The sequence below is a fragment of the Hippocampus bargibanti genome, linkage group LG16 (assembly GCF_051943395.1).
Source record: "Hippocampus bargibanti isolate YZ-2025 linkage group LG16, ASM5194339v1, whole genome shotgun sequence".
Classification (NCBI taxonomy): Eukaryota; Metazoa; Chordata; class Actinopteri; order Syngnathiformes; family Syngnathidae; genus Hippocampus; species Hippocampus bargibanti.
In genome coordinates, this window is record NC_142749.1 from 16,458,451 (window position 1) to 16,476,362 (window position 17,912).

General features: G+C 38.5%; 1 protein-coding gene across 3 annotated transcripts in view; it reads left to right on the forward strand.

Moving 5' to 3' along the window:
* jade2 (jade family PHD finger 2) overlaps positions 1-17,271 on the forward strand; it is a 49,263-nt gene extending 31,992 nt beyond the window's left edge. The window contains exons 11-15 of one of the 3 annotated variants that reach the window (XR_016117951.1): positions 7,872-7,989; positions 9,444-9,572; positions 10,932-11,077; positions 12,741-15,102; positions 15,208-17,271. Coding sequence is in view for 1 of the 3 variants with exons in the window: in XM_089017750.1 (XP_088873876.1) it covers positions 7,872-7,989; positions 9,444-9,572; positions 10,932-11,077; positions 12,741-13,349 (1,002 nt within the window). In the remaining 2 variants the exon portion in view is untranslated. Of the gene's footprint in view, positions 1-7,871; positions 7,990-9,443; positions 9,573-10,931; positions 11,078-12,740 lie in introns of all 3 variants that reach the window. The other 2 variants (XR_016117952.1, XM_089017750.1) reach the window with 2 other exon arrangements.
* Positions 17,272-17,912: the final 641 nt, after the last annotated feature.

The following is a 17,912-nucleotide window of genomic DNA, read 5'->3' on the forward strand; positions in this document are numbered from 1 at the left end:
TTCAGAGAGGTCCTCACAAATTCATCCAAAATGATTTTTTGGGTGTGTATTTTCATTTCACTTGGATACACACACTTATTGCGTGTGTTTATGTGTGTGTGTGTGTGCGTGGTTAATGAGAGGAAAATGTTCATACCACAAAAAGTAAATCGATATTTTAACCAAATTCACTACAGGAGTGAGGACTTTGAATGTACCCATTGGGAAACCTCACTCCTGCTGTAATTTCAGTTTCAAGTCGACTTTTTATTGCTTTGTTTTTAAAGAAGTTGAAGTGGGAAATGGGGTGACATTTAGTCTTCAAACATAACACTAGTTCTTCTTTAAACTTATCAGCAATGGTGGTCCTCACTCCTTACCTGGAGTTATCCGGACCTCACAAAACCGTTGAAACAGGAATGTGTGTGTGTGTGTTGGCATTCATTTCCGACAAGCATCTTATCTGGAAGGAGTGTAAAAGTAGCGATTTACAGTCTCCATCGATCTTTTCCGAAACACTTTCTTCCCTCCGGTTGGCGATAACGTGCTCGATGGCTTCCCAGAAGGCGGCGTGACTTCAACAAGTGATCCCCGGTGTCTCCTTTAACGTCATGGCTAAGATTAACTCCGCTCGGGTTCATTACGGCCACGTCGTCTACAAATCAATCGATCGATTCACCGCTGGCGTACGCCAACTAGTACCCTCCACCCCCGTTTCTCCTCCGGCCCACAGCGCCCGTTATTGACGCCTTCCGCATCGTTTAATTTGTCGATATCGGCAGCGATTTGGTGGCCAGGGACGTAAATCCACATGTAAATAGCGCTAAGGAAATCGGGTTAGCCGTCCATGGAAAGGTGCTGAAAGAAATCAGGTCACATGTAACTGTTAGCATCATGTTAGCATCACGGTCGTACACGTATAAGTAAAGTTTTATGTATTGATTAAATAAGTTCATTGCACTATTTATTATTATTATTATTATTATTATTATTATTATTATTATTATTATTATTATTATTAGCATTTGCTAGCTATTTGCTATCTATTAGAAAAAATATTCTGTGACTGTAAAGTGTCCTTGAGAGTTTTGAAAGGCGCTTATAAATGAAATTTATTATTATTATTATTATTATTATTATTATTATTATTATTATTATTATTATTATTATTATTATTATTATTATCTTGATGGCTATATAGCTAGCTATCTATTCACTATCTAGCTGGCTGGCTATCCAGCTAGGTATCTCTTGGCTATCGATTGACCAGCTAGCTAGCTAGCTTTCTATCTATTTGAGTTACTTCCGGGTTGAGTGAACGCTAGCGCGTGTGGCTGCCGCTGCTCACCCACAGGAAAACATATCCTGTAAAGTGACCTTGAGAGTTTTGAAAGGCGCTTATAAATGAAATGTGTTATTATTATTATTATTATTATTATTATTATATTATTATTATTATTATTATTATTATTATTCAGCTCGAGACGCTAACGTTGAATCTAGCTAGCCCAAAATAGGTTAGGTTATAATTAAAATTAACATTAACATTAAAATTGAAATTAAAATTAAAATTAAAATTAAAATTAAAATTAAAATTAAAATAAAATAATAATAATAATAATAATAATAATACATTCATTTATAAGCGCCTTTTCAAAACTCTCAAGGACACTTTACAGTCACAGGATATTTTTCCAGCGTTCACTCAACCCGGAAGTAACACAGTTAAAAAAAAAAAGTTTGCTTCACTGCAGGTGAAATATTTTTTTTTTATCTATGTATTTATTTATTTGACTCTCCAGCAAAAAAAAATCTATTTTCCAATTTCTGTTTGTGACATCAGAGCTTCCATTGGCATCCAACGAGTCGGCTTGGTAACAAGTCCGCACACACCTTTTTTCTTCCCTTGTCATCATCCCTCCGCCTCCTCCCTCCATCCTTCATCTTGTCACTTTGCCCTGAAGAGCATCTTTTAGGATGAAAGTGTCGCATTGTGTGTGTGCGCGTGTACGTTGCCACAAGAGAGGTTTCCAATCAACTCTGATTTGCTGGTAAATTGAAAAATACCTTCCATTTTGCAGCCTTGTGTGTGTGTGTGTGTGTGTTTGTATGACCATTCTTGTGAGGACTGCTATGATTTTATATAATGCGTGGTGGCAATATTTTTGACTAGTGAGGACATTTTGTAGCTGTGTGTGTTTGTATGACTGTTCTTGTGAGGACCACTATGATTTTACACCATATGTAGTTAGGACATTGTTGTGTGTTTGTATGACTATTCTTGTGAGGACTGCTATGATTCTATATCATGCATGGTGGCAATATTTTTGACTAGTGAGGACATTTTGTAGCTGTGTGTGTTTTTATGACTGTTCTTGTGAGGACCACTATGATTTTACACCATATGTAGTTAGGACATGGTTGTGTGTTTGTATGACTATTCTTGTGAGGACTGCTATGATTTTATATAATGCGTGGTGGCAATATTTTTGACTAGTGAGGACATTTTGTAGCTGTGTGTGTTTGTATGACTGTTCTTGTGAGGACCACTATGATTTTACACCATATGTAGTTAGGACATGGTTGTGTGTTTGTATGACTATTCTTGTGAGGACTGCTATGATTCTATATCATGCATGGTGGCAATATTTTTGACTAGTGAGGACATTTTGTAGCTGTGTGTGTTTGTATGACTATTCTTGTGAGGACCACTATGATTTTATGCCATATATAGTGAGGAGATTTTTGTGTGTTTGTATGACTATTCTTGTGAGGACCACTATGATTTATGCCATTATAGTGAGGAGATTTTTGTGTGTTTGTGTGACTATTGACTATTGATTGATTATGATTTTATACCATACGTAGTGAGGACATTTTTCAGCCATGTGTGTGTATGTGTGTGTTTGTATGACAATTCTTGTGCGGACCACTATGATTTTATACCGTGCGTAGTGAGGACATTTTTTAGCCGAGTGTGTGTGTGTTAGTATTACTATACTTGTGAGGACCACTATGATGTTATACCATGGATAGTGAGGACATTTTGCAGCCGAGTGTGTGTGTGTTTGTATGACTATACTTGTGAGGACCACTATGATGTTATACCATGCATAGTGAGGACATTTTGCAGCCATGTGTGTGTGTGTTTGTATTACTATACTTGTGAGGACCACTATGATGTTATACCGTGCATAGTGAGGACATTTTGCAGCCATGTGTGTGTGTGTTTGTATGACTATACTTGTGAGGACCACTATGATGTTATACCGTGCATAGTGAGGACATTTTTGAGAAGTGGGGACATTTTGGAGCCGTGTGTGTGTCTATGTATTCCTGGGGGCTCATGTCGCCCAGTATTACCCCACCCCCTTTCCTCTTTCCTCCACAAGTGCTGCCAGTGTAACGAATTACGGCGCAATGTCCCTGAAAAGCTTTTTCGCCGAGTCGGCATCCTGCTCCCCGAGTGGTTGACGACCTCGAGTCTTACCGGTGTCGCTATCTCGCCAGCTAACTACGACTGTCAAAACAATTCGCGAACAGGGGTGGGGAGAATTACTGTTGTTTGTGGCAAATGCCTTGTTGGCTCATTGAGTGGATAAAGTGGAGGGCAACTGTTTAAGATATATTTTAGCCGCAGAAAGGAGGAAAAAAAATGAGGAAAGACAATCCAGATGACAGTTGAGTTGATTTCTCATGTGGGAAATGGTATTACCGAGCCCCCCCCCCCCCCCCCTCGCATTTTCATGTCTGCCATCCACTGTCTTGTTATGTAACTGCCTCGGGTTCAGGCAGAGGACAAAGCAAGAGGGAGTACTTGGGGGGGGGGGGGGGTGTATTCAATGACTCAGCCCTGCACAGAAGTACAGTAAAACGACGATATCAATGTAAACTCCCATCATGCAGTGCTGTTTCAAACACCCCTTTGGCACCCAAAATACATACACAACAAATGCACGTTTGGATTCTCAAGTAAATCTGACGTCATTTTCCGGGTTGAATGAACGCTGGCGCATGTGGCTGCCGCTGCTCACCCGCAGAAAAAATATCCTGTGACTGTAAAGTGTCCTTGAGAGTTTTGAAAGGCGCTTAGAAATAAAATTATTATTATTAATTATTATTATTATTATTATTATTATTATTATTTATTATTATTATTATTATTATCATCTGTTGTATTGACACTTGTCATGAAAACTTCCTAGGAAAGGACCAGAGCTAAAAAATGCAACATAATTAAATTTGTATAATAATAATAATAATAATATAATAATAATAATAATAATAATAATACATTGATTACAGTATGTCACATTTTCCAAAAACGGATACAATATTTCCGTTATTAACTCATTCACTGCCATTCCCGAATTTATTCGGTAATTGAAAGGCATGATGTGGAACGCCATTCGCGAATTTATTCGGGTTTTGTTTTTTTCTCGCAGGGGGTACTGATAAAGAGCTTGTCAGACCTCTGGCAATGTTTTCCCTTCCTCCAGCATTTGCCTTTTGTCCATGTTAGCACTTTGTTCCAGCTTCAGCTGTTGTTTAAGCACTATATAAATATGTATGTATGGTATTCTGTACAGCCGCCCTCATTTCAAGCTCTGATAAGTCCAGACCCATATAATTTAGGAATTAACATTTTTTTTTTTTCTGGTGAAAAAAAGAGAGTCTAACATGTATTACGCTGAATTGAATAATAATAATAATAATAATAATAATAATAATAATAATAATAATAATAATAATAATAATAATAATAATAATACATTTTATTGATAAGCGCCTTTCAAAACACAGACCTCAAACTCAGTATTCTGTGGGTCGTGCAATTTCAGTGAAAATGACAATAACCCTGGCACTGGAGTGGACACATTTTTTGCACATTTTCTGGCAGTGAATGAGTTCATACTAGAAACAAACTCTTATTTCAGAAAAAAAAGTTAAAAAAAAAAAAACCAAGTCATTTTCAGTGTAACCTTCCTTCCCTTTGAAATAATTTCACCGTTTATTGCCAGCACGTGAGGATTCACCCTAAATATTTTACCAGAAATTTCATTCTCCAATTACTATTATTCATAAGTCCTTCGGCATATTAAGATAATAAGTTCGGCGCTCGGTGCTTGCCTCTCATCTTTTATTTAGCCTTTATTTGCCCAATTTCCTACATGTTGTACTGCGGCAAGGTGTAACGCTAACCCTCATCAATTTCTCTTACCTGTTTTTATTTTTATATACCTCCTTCCCTGACGCCATCCCGTGAGCTGCTACCCCCCCCCCCCACCCCCACACACCCTTGCGATACCGCAATGAAATAAAAATGAGGCCTCATATAAATATTTATTGCCGCTTGTGTGTTTCCACACGGCCTCGGCGGAGATAAATAATTCACAACCAGTCTAACCTTAACTTCGCACGGCTTTGATAAGACAATGGGTGGTGGGGGGGGGGGGGGGGGGGGTGGTATACACACGCTACTAAACGCCACGGGGTTGACACGGATAGCGCGTTGCTCTGCGACAACCCGCATGTAAACACGCATGAGAAGAAAGGTGAAGAAGTTTTAACGTGTTTTTCTGTCAGTTTGCAGCAGTAACTTGAGTGACAGATTTTCAAAATAAAATGTACTTTATTATTTGTTTTATTATTATACAGTAAAGTCTCGTTATATCGATATCGGATATATCGATAGTCCCGGTTATATCGATACTATTTCTATGTACGCACGGAGAAAATTACCTGTAAACAGGGTCGGATATATCGATAGTCCTGGTTATATCGATATTTTTTCGGACTCCCTTGAATATCGATATAACGAGACTTTACTGTATATTGACAAAAGGAAAAATACATATTTTTATTTTGGGGTGTGTGCAAGGGGCGAGATTGTTTCAGTTGTTTTTAAAATTTTCACAATTTTTTTTTATGTATTTTTTTTGTTTAACTTTAGCGTCAAATACATTGTTAGTTTTTTAGTTCTCATTAAATTTTTTTTCCGTGAAAATCAATTTAACTCATTGGCTGCCATTTTTGATTTTTTTTTCGGGAATTCAAAATACAGTTTATTGTATTTTGTTCACCTGCCCCCATTTCAAGCTCAGATAACTCTATTTTTTATTATTATTATTATTATTATTATTATTATTATTATTATTATTATTATTATTATTATTATTATTATCATCATCATTATTATTATTATTATCATTATTATTATCATTATTATTATTATTATCATTATTATTAGTAAAATCTCTTTGATGAGTTTGCTTTTGAAGACCTTACCAAAATGGCGTGTGAGGACCTTACCAAAATGGCCGACTTCCTGTGGCATTTCGGTTTCCATTTTGAAACTTTTTTATTGTGGGTTTACTGATAGTAACCATGTCAATTGAATTTCATGATTCTGTCTTTGGGGTCAGAAATTTCTGCCTTTAAGGACACTCCGAAACGGCTAAAATGTCAGCTTTAAAACAAAAAATAGCAGACTTTTCACAACGTTGTCGAGGATACGCACCCTCGAGACTTTTTTTAGTCAGTCTAGTTATGAGCGACGTGTTTATTAAATTTCAACTTCCTCTAGGGGGATACGCCCTTCGAAGGCTGAAATTTCCACACACAAAAAAGAATGAGCGGAAAAGAAGTTAGAAAAATAAACAAACGTCTGCCATCCCACCCCATTACATATCTTGTTTTGCTAACGGACAGACGCTAACGCATTCACAACACGTTAGCGGTCCAATCGACAGGTTCCGCGCATTATATCCCGCTTGAGAAGCTATTATTGTCCACCGCGCGCTCGCTCGCGGCGGTAGCGCGGGCCAGAAAGGCCGAGCAGAACAATAAATCAAGATTAGCGGATAAACGGCCAGCTCGTAGCCAACATGCACGTACACACGCACATAATGTGGTCTGGGACACGTAATACTCGAGTTACTGTCGTACAACCCAGCTGGTTGCTGTACATTTTTTTATGTGTTAGCTGCAATTTCATCTGTATTTCATCTAGACCTTAAAATGAACGACGGTAGCGCTCGGATGCTACAATTTAGATTAAATTCGATAAAAATAGCCTTTATTTGTCTCACACTGGAGAAATTTACATTTCACAGCAGCAAAAACAACATACAGGAGCTGCTGTAAAGGCAGCCATTGTTGCGACGCCATCTTGAAGTCAATACAACAACAAAATAAACGAAATAACCAATAATTGGATTGGATTGGATTAACCTTTATTATTCTCGCAGTGGAGACATTTACATTTCACAGCAGGAAAGTGATGAAAGGAAGACGAAAGGAAAGGAAGAAGTAGAAAAACAAAATACAGGAGCTGCTGTAAAGGCAGCCGTTCTCGCGGCGCCATCTTGAAGTCAAACAACAACAAAATAACAAATAATGTGACACAACACAAAAAACACCGACAGGCGTTCTACCGTAAGCACTTTCTGCACCCTCTTTGTGACATGAAGCAGTTCTAGATGAAAGAGGAGATAATCAAAGCATCCTTTTCACCAGTGGATCAGGGACGTCATGGTGCAATGTGCACGTCTGCTACAAGCTAAATGTTGAAAGCAAACAGGAAGCTGTAGTATCCATTGACTAAAAAAATATTGTCTAACATCTCCCGTCCCACGTACAGTAAATCCGCTTCAATTCCGAGCTGCGGCAGTTCCACATACGCATTGACAGCACCGACTTTTGCGCTGAACAAAGTGGGGCTGTGAAAATACTGCCCCATTCAACAACATTCAAATGGCATCGTTTCCAAGCTAATGCTAAAGCTCTGTTTAACCATTCGACTTAGCTAATTCGCGTTAACGTATAAAGCACCTCGAACTGCAAACTGATACTCCTTTCCAGTTTTAAGTACTGTCCACGTCCACTTCCAGGTGCGTAATCTGTGCTACATGGTAACGCGACGGGAAAAGATGAAGCACAGCCTTGGCAACCTCCAGGAGAAGATCTTCCACATGCAGATACAGCTACTGGAAGAGGACATGGCCGGAGGTACGTTTCACACGTCTATCGCTGCATCTGTTTTTGTGGCGTCCCCCAGGGTTCTTTTCTAAGTACCTTTGTATTTTGAGTCACTTTGCTTTTTTTTATGTTCTTCATTTGTTGTTTTATCGTTTGATGTGTGAATTATTTTTGCATAGTACTTCGGGTACACCGTATTTAGTTGCACCTGTCAATACGGAAAATAATAGATTTTTTTTTTTGAGTTTTCTCAGCCACACACATATGCTAGCGTATGACTCCTGAGTATTGTTATGCAGGAAGTGCAGCGCATTTGCATTCCAAGTGCGACTAGCTTGACAGCGGTTCGTTTTGCTCTCTCTGATCTCCTCTCGCCTGGTGTGTGTGTGTGTGCGTCCGTGCACGTGTATCGAACTTTCACAATGGCAGCCGAAATGAAGGTTTATGGGATGGCAGTCTGAGTGAAAAGAAGATAGGAGGGGGGGAAATGGGGTTTGAGGAAGTCAATGGGAAAAGCTAATAAGTGCAGGTTTGAAATAGGGCGGGGATAAAATGTATTTCTTTTGTTTTATTATTATATATTGACAAAAGGAAAAATACATATTTTTATTTTGGGGAGTGTGCAAGGGGCGAGATTGTTTTAGTTGTTTTTCACCCATTTTTTTTCTTTTTGATGTATTTTTTTTGTTTAACTTTAGCGTCAAATACATTGTTAGTTTTTGAGTTCTCATCAAAATTGTTTCCGTGAAAATCAATTTAACTCATTGGCTGCCATTTTTTATTTTTTTTTCGGGAATTCAAAATACAGTTTATTGTATTTTGTTCCCTGCCCCCATTTCAAGCTCAGATAACTCTATTATTATTATTATTATTATTATTATTATTATTATTATTATTATTATTATTATTAGTAGTAGTAGTAGTAGTAGTAGTAGTAGTAGTAGTAAAATCTCTTTGATGAGTTTGCTTTTGTTGACCTTACCAAAATGGCGTGTGAGGACCTTACCAAAATGGCGTGTGAGGACCTTACCAAAATGGCCGACTTCCTGTGGCTTTTCGGTTTCCATTTTGAAACTTTTTTTATTGTGGGTTTACTGATAGTAACCATGTCAATTGAATTTCACGATTCTGTCTTTGGGGTCAGAAATTTCTGCCTTTAAGGACCCTCGGAAACGGCTAAAATGTCAGTTTATATACACATATATATACTTATACACAGACACACGCTCACACACTCTTATTCTGCATTTGGAAAGCGAGGTCTTAATCATCCCCGCATAACATGTACCTCCTCATGTAAGCGAGAGGTGAGAGGTCATCGGAGCATTAATAAAAAAGTAATAAGAATTAATGCAGTTGCGTGTAAACAGAGTCAGAAAGGGGGGGGGGGGTGTTGCATGAAATGGAATGGCCAGAATGAGCTCCAAATTGCAAAAAACGAAATACCTGACAAACATCTACTTGTGTCTCCACCCCCCATGCAGAGAGAGCCCGGAAGGGAGCAGGAACAGGAGGAGGCGGAGGAAAGAGGAAGGAGAGCAGGAGGAAAAGTAGTCCTGACAACAAAAAGCAGAGATGGGAATCAGACAGTAACTCGCTGCTTAAAGAGCTAGGTGCACTTCACCACTCATGGTTCACCTTCTGAATCCTGGCCACTATCGCAGTGGGGGCTCTCATAACAACCCTGTCTTTTTTTTTTGTGTCATTCTTTTATTTGTCTGGATGTAAGATTGCTTCAAATCACGCGCGAGATCATTTCTAATGGCGGTGTGTTTACCTTCCTGCTCATAACCCCCCCACCGCACCCCCCTAGCATCTCCTGCAGAGGCATGCTGCGTCATGGAAACAAACGCGTGTGTTGATGTGCTTGATTTTGTGGGGTCTCAGACACCCAAATAGCACCCCCTGCTGTTCTACTGACGATTTACACAAAAGTCCCATTCAAATAATAATAATAATAATAATGCTAATAATGATGATGATGATGATAATGATGATGATGATAATGATAATAATGATAATATTGATAATAATAATAATAATAATAATAAATTATTATTATTATTATTATTATTATTATTATTATTATTATTATTATTATTATTATGATCTTCGATTTACACAAAAGTCCCATTCAAATGATAATAATGATAATGCTAATGATAATGATAATAATTATGCTAATGATGATGATGATGATGATAATGATAATATTTATAATATTGATAATAATGATAACAATAATAATAATAATAATAACAATAATAATAATAATAATAAAATATTTATATATTTATATATTATTATTATTATGATAATGATAATAATAATGATGATGATAATGATAATATTGATAATATTGATAATAATGATAACAATAATAATAATAATAATAACATATTTATATATTTATATATTATTATTATTATGATAATGATAATAATAATGATGATGATGATGATAATGATAATAATGATAATATTGGTGATAATAATAATGATTATGATCATGCTGATAATGATAATAATTATCATAATAATGATGATGATGATGATGATGATGATGATGAGAATAACGATGAGAATAATGTTGATAAGAATGATAATAATAATAATAATAATAATGATGATAATAATGATGATGATAATGATGGTAATAATGATGATGATAATGATCCTAACAATAACAACAATATTGATAGTGATGATGATGACGATGATGATGACGGTGATAATGATAAAAATGATGATGATAATAATAATTATTGTTATTATGAACGCTGGTGCGTGTGGCTGCCGCTGCTCACCCGCAGAAAACTTATCCTACGACTGTAAAGTGTCCTTGAGAGTTTTGAACGGCGCTTATAAATGAAATGTATTATTATTATTATTATTATTATTATTATATATGTCATCAATTGGGTGCACCTTTTTTGGGAGGTAAAATTGAAACCTTGTGTTTGCTTTCCGCAGGTTTATCCAAGTCCTTCCCGTTGGACGACTCGTTGTTCGACAGCTGGCTGGCACAGTCTGTGCAGATCACGGCCGATGACGCGATCGGCAAGTGGGCTATGGGTTCACAGCACGGCGACAAGAGCGGTAGCCTCCTTTCTGACCAGGTAACGGGCCAAAATGGGAGGCTCAAAGTTCATTTGATTGGATTGGATTAGTCTTGGTTAGTGTCAGAGTGGAGAAATTTTACATTTCACAGCAGCAAAGTGATAAAAGGAAAGGAAGAGGTAGAAAAACAAAATACAGGAGCTGCTGTAAAGGCAGTCACTCTCGCGGCGCCATCTTGAAGTCAAAACAACAACAACAAAAATAAATAAGGCAAATATACATTAATCAGAGTTCATCACAATATAATAAATAACATTTTCAGAGATTACCAATCTTCCTTCTGTAAAATGTATATGTGCTTTACGAGTTTTTATGAAATATTTGGCCTTTAATTTTTTCAGAAATAAATGAATAAAGTGTTTATTATTTGTTTTTGGTTTGATACACTAAATACACTTATAGTCTGGAAAATACAATAATTAAAAATCTTAATTTGGGCCCCTGAAACCATTTTCCCTAAATTACACAGAAACAAGGCAAAAACGCCAAATTTTCCATTTGTCATCATTGTGCCATGAACTAGTGATGAGAAAGTGAAGCTTCATGAAGCACTTTTGATCATTTTTTTACTCTTCAAGATGGTGCTTTTAAAGATGCACTGGATTTTTAAGACACTTTCTTTGCACTGATTTAAATCAAGAGCACCATCTGAAGGAGTCAAAAATATCACAAGTGCTTCATGAAGCTTCGTTTTCCTTTCTCTAGCAAAAACGGAATATGAAAATTATTTTGAAGAAAATGAAGGGTTTCGGGTGCGCCTTATAGTCTGGAAAATACAGTAATTATAAATCTGAATTTGGGACCTTTAAGCCATTTCCCCTAAGGTATACAAAAACAAGCAAAAAACGCCCAATTTTCCCTTTATAATCATTGTGCCAAAAACTAGTGATGGGGAAGTGAAGCTTCATGAAGCACTTTTGATCATTTTTTTACTCTTCAAGATGCACTGGATTTTTAAAACACTTTCTTTGCACTGATTTAAATCAAGAGCACCTGGAGGGGCATCTGGAGGAGTCAAAAATATCACAAGTGCTTCATGAAGCTTCGTTTTCCTTTCTCTAGCAAAAACGGAATATGAAAATTATTTTGAAGAAAATGAAGGGTTTCGGGTGCGCCTTATAGTCTGGAAAATACAGTAATTACAAATCTGAATTTGGGACCTTTAAGCCATTTTCCCTAAGGTATACAAAAACAAGCAAAAAAACGCCCAATTTTCCCTTTATAATCATTGTGCCAAAAACTCAAAAACTAGTGAAGGGGAAGTGAAGCTTCATGAAGCACTTTTGCTCATTTTTTTACTCTTCAAGATGCACTGGATTTTTAAAACACTTTCTTTGCACTGATTTAAATCAAGAGCACCTGGGGTAGCATCTGGAGGAGTCAAAAATATCACAAGTGCTTCATGAAGCTTCGTTTTCCTTTCTCTAGCAAAAACGGAATATGGTGGCAAAATCGAGTAAAAAAAATGTTTTGAAGAAAATGAAGGCTTTTGGTTGTGCCTTATAGTTTGGAAAATATGGTAATTGGCCCTTTAAGCCATCTTCCCTAAGTCTCGAGAGCCATGGAAAAAGTCTGAAGAACCCACACCCCGAAAAGACAGGAAGTCTGGCGTTTTTATTTGACAACCTCGCTAAATTTCCCAACTGTCTGTTTTTCGTGCAGCTCCTGCAGGGTGAAGAAAGCTTGCTCAATCTGATGATGGAAAACTCCATGGAGTCGGCGTGGAAGACGCCCCATCTGGGTCGCAAATCCCGAGGCAGCTGCAAGCCCCGCCCACGCGGACGTTCACCTTCCTCTGGCGCCGCGCCGACGCTTCTGCGCACCGGCTCGGGCTCGTGCGCCTCCGCCGTAAAGGCCGTGTTGGCGGGCGGTGGCGCGGAGGAAAAACAGGGTTCCCGAAAGGGTTCCCGAGGTTCCTCTAGGGTCCTTCACCATCACCACCTGCACCGTCACCATACCAGGAGCTCCGACCTGCAGCCGCCCATTTCCAAAATGGACTCCTGCCACATCTCGGAGGACGGCGGCGAAATGCCGCCCGCCGTGTCATCACCGCGGCTACGGGTGTCCCGCCAATTAAAATCCAGACGGCGAGCCAGCGGCGGCGGGGCGTCCGAACCCAAGGACCAACGTTTGCTCCGCGGCGACGGCTACTTTTCCGACGGGGAGCAAAGTGACTTGGACGCGCGTCCTGGCGGGGCGCGCAAGCTCCGCCTACCCCAGTTGCATTCCGGGAACGAGGACCTGTTGAGGCGGAGCGTCATGGCATCCTAAGGACCCTGAACGCACCGTATACACATTAGTGGCTAACAGTTAGCCCATTGGCTCCTTCGCCTGTGCCCTGAGCATTCTTTGAATGTAGCCACTAGCCTCCAAGTTCCAAACAAAAAATAGGAAACAGGCGTTATTTTTTTTTTTTTTCTGGCGTTAAAAGACTTTGTTGTCGACATCTTTGGGGCATTCTTCGAAATATCTGTTACCAAGGCTGGTTTCAGGGTCTTCTTCTTTGGAATAGCAGGCGGTGTCGGAAAGCACAACAAGCTAGCTAGTAGCGCCATAAACACGAGCTGGTTTAAGGAGAAAAAAACAAAGCGTCCAAAAATATTCTTCCTGATTCCAAATTCTATTTGTTTGCCTGAAATCAATTCTGTGCCTTCTGTCGCACCCCCTCGCCCCCCCCCCCACCCCAAGCCTAACAATCGGCAACCAATCAGCTGTCGCCCAATCCGATTTCAAACAATCAATACGAATGTGTCACCTTACGTCATCATTTTTTTTTAAATAGTGCCTGAACAAAGGATGTACGGACAAACTTTTGACACCTCCCGCCATTTTATGTTTTTGTCAACATCGTGCAGTGCCAGTTAAGCGCCTCTAGGGGGCAGCATTTAGAACGTCCTACTTCCTTTTCCATTCATGCTAGCAATTTGTGCATTTGAGAGAGGGGAAAAAAATCAAAAGATTGCTGTTTTTGTACTGAAGGACGTCTGCGGTGATCTCAGGGGTTTTAAGAAAAAAAAAGAGAGTTAAAAAAAAATGAAAAAGTCTTGATAACTCAACCAATGATTTTTTTTTTTTTTTTACAAAATTAAACGATTCCGCTAGCGACCGCTAACGTCTATTTGCGCGACTACTGAGCACTCGGTTTTGGTCACATGACCATAATCCCGGGACCAATCATGTACATGGGCCCTGTTTTTAATGCCCTGTTTGATTTATTTTTATTTTTTTTAATTTTTATTCAACATATGTCACTCCGTCAATACGACAATTTCAAAATGGCGCCTAGCGGCTGAACTGACCACACAGTCACTTAAAGCAGGTTTGGTGTAACAGGGTTTGATGATGCGACGATGGGCGTCTGCTATCACGTGTATACGCTCCGCGCGTTCCCGAAATGCGTTCCCGCCGCTCCGAAATATGTCATTAATGTGCTTGTGACGCTCCCATAATGCATTGCTGGCATTCCTCTATGCACTCCTTCCAAAAGGAGGCTGTTATTGATGATGATGATGATGACTATCAATACGGCTATGAGAATGACAACCGTTTTCCGTATTCCTTCTAAGTAGACAGCAAAGATAGTAGAACGTAGTAGTGAGTCGGCATTTAAACGCCTTGTAGACAAACCGCTATATCATATTTCATATTTACAGTGTGGCGAACACGCCCTTTCCTTCCTTAGCTTATTAGCTAAAAAAACGTAGAACAGAGGCTTATTTTGCCTTCTGTGTTGAATAGATGCTAAGCTAATTCTTGTTCTCGCTGTTGGCTGTGAAGTACAGATTATATTTGTATTTTTATTTGATGTATTTTTCCTCCAGGGATTGTGGCGGTGTATTTTTCAAACCCCTGAAATGTCAGACCACATGAAAATACTTGAGCACTGTGGCCCGGAAGATTGTTGGAGGAATCGACATGCGAACGGTGTTGTTAAATGAATCGATGGCACTTATGAATATATGATTTCAACTAGCTGAAATGCTAACAACTTCATGACTAACTTGTTAAAGACAACCGGTTTCAGGTTAGTGTCTCGCTTATCCTCCCCTACTGGCACAAAGTGGTATTACAAGTTAATTTGCCTTTTTTTCTGCATCAATTTACCTTTAATAATTCCATTTTTTTTCAGGTTTTAAAGCAAAAGAATTCCATGCGGTTTATCCCAAGAGCGCTTAGCCCAATTGGTCTACTGAAGTTGGTATGTTGTCCTACACGTGTAATCATTTCTGCCTTGTTTTGTTTGGAAAAGAAGATAATCCGCGTTTTGGTTATTAGCTGGTGTCATTTAGCCTAGCTTAACTTGTCCACGTAGTTCTAAAAGTCACCGACCAAGTTTACAAACCCATCAATAGATTCCAAAAAGTCAACTACAGGTGTGAAAGCACCTCAATTAACTCATTCACTGCCATACATATGCAAAAAATGCATCCACTCCAGTGCCAGGGTTTTTGTCATTGTCACTCAAATTCCAGCACCCATAGAATATTGATTTTTAGGACTACATAACTATTAAATACAGCGGTAGAACCCTTAGACTATCGTCTTTCGTCAGAAAAAAAAATTAATTCCTAAATTATATGGGCCTGGAGTTATATGAGCTTGAAATGAGGGCAGATGTACAAAACACAATACATACATAGTGCTTTAACAATAGCTGCAAAGTGCTAACATGAAAAACAGCTCAACAACAGCTAAAGGTGTAACAAATAATAATAAGGATAATAACACATTTCATTTATAAGCGCCTTTCAAAACTCTCAAGGACACTTTACAGTCAGATGATATTTTTTTGCGGGTGAGCAGCGGCAGCCACACTCGCCAGCGTTCACTCAACCTGGAAATAACATAAAGTTAAAAAAAATATATAATAATAATAAATCATCATTACAGTGATACCTTGGCTTATGAACATCAAACCACACGGTCGAACAGCACCACAGTGGCTGGCGGACTAGTTTTCCACACCCCTTTTCAGTGCAGATGTGGTTTGCTATCAAGTGGAGTACTTTTGCTGTTATGGGGCCGAAAAAGACCCCACGACAGGCTAGTGGTAAGCGCTAACATGGACAAAAGGAAAATCCTGCCCCCTTGTGGAAAAGAAAAAAAAACTTTGCCAGAAGTCTGACCAGCGCTTTATCGGCATCCAAGCATGGAAAAAAACGAACACATTCAGGAATTGAGTTTTTTGTCATATTTTCAATTCCCGAATAAATTTGCGAATGGCAGTGAATGAGTTAAACACTTAAAGCAGCACTTAACCTTCCTGTGACATTTGTTTCTCAGGAACGGCGATTTTGTTCCTGGGTCATTTTGACCCAGGGCTTGTTTAATGAATCGTAAGTGTACAAACCAAATGGGGAACAAAACAAATTCTATCAATTGTATTGATTAGTTTTGATTATTATTATTTTGGTGACCCATACAATGGGTCAATTTGACCCAGAATTGTGTTTCGTGATCCTAAAGTCCTAAAATGTTTGTTAATATCTCCATTATGAGCCTTTGCATTTCAAAACTGTGAAACTGTATCTGTTCACCAGAAGATGTTTCCATAGAAACAACTCATGTCCGTCAAACTTCAAAATGGGTCAATTTGACCCGGAACAGAACAGGACGGGTTTAAAATGTTTCCTTAGCACTTATTGGCTTAAATCTGGCAGAATTTCCGCTTTGGGTTCATTGAACGCATCATCCTCACCAGCACCAGATTGAATCCAGATTCTGTTTAGACTGCGTGTGAATCTGGATCAGAACTTTTTTTTTTAATGTTAAAAAAAATCTTCCACCGCATCAAGTGTTTTTTTTTTTTTCAACGTGAATATGAATGTCACAGAGGTTTTATCCTTCTGTCTTCTTTTATTTTGAAAAGATTGTTGTGCCATTTGTGAATAGCAAAAGAACTATCGAGCATATATAAGAAAGAAAAGAAAGAGCTATTTTAAATTATTTTTTTTGGAGGGTGTTTTGTTTTTTGCCATATTTATTTTCTTGTATTGGAAAATCTTCTTTGTAGGAGGGAGGGACAAAAAAAAAGAAACAAACGTGTATTTTTCCTTAGCGCGAGAAGCCTATTTTCTTCCTTTTTGTACAATTTGGATGTTTTTGGGGGGGCGCGAGACTTTGACAAGCAATATGATGATGTCCTTCCTATGTGACTCTAGAGTATATCTGCATGCTTTTTCTGTGTGTTGCCTTAACCATGGCTGCCGATTCCCTCAGAATAACCACACACACACACACACACACAGAGACAAACTTCCCATCCAGTGGCGTCCAATAAAAGCAATGCTTTCTGTGTACCCCCAAGATGGCTGCCCTCGCCTTTTTCCCCATCGCACCCGCACATTTACGGACGTGCATGACTTAGTTGTCTGTGTTTTTCTTTCACTAGGTTGCCATCCAGGCTACCCGATGTCAGAAAAAAATTACTTTTTGATGATTTTGATGACAGGAAATGAATTGTCCCATACCGGAAGCTGATGGTGACGCCATCCAACGATAAAATCTCGAATCTCAGTTGCGTCTCTACCGCCCTCCAGTGGTCATGTTGATATGACACTGATGACATCGCCAATGTTAATAATAATGCATAATAATATATTTTATTTCTAAGTGCCTTTCAAAACTCTCATGGTCACCTTACAGTCACAGGATCAGTTTTTTTCTGCGGGTGAGCAGTGGCAGCCAAACATGCCAGTGTTCACTCAACCCGGAAGTAACTCAAATACAAAGATAACTAATATGAAAGGTGCTTAAAAATGAAATTTATTATTATTATTATTATTATTATTATTATTATTATATAGCTTGATAGCTAGCCAGATAGATAGCTAA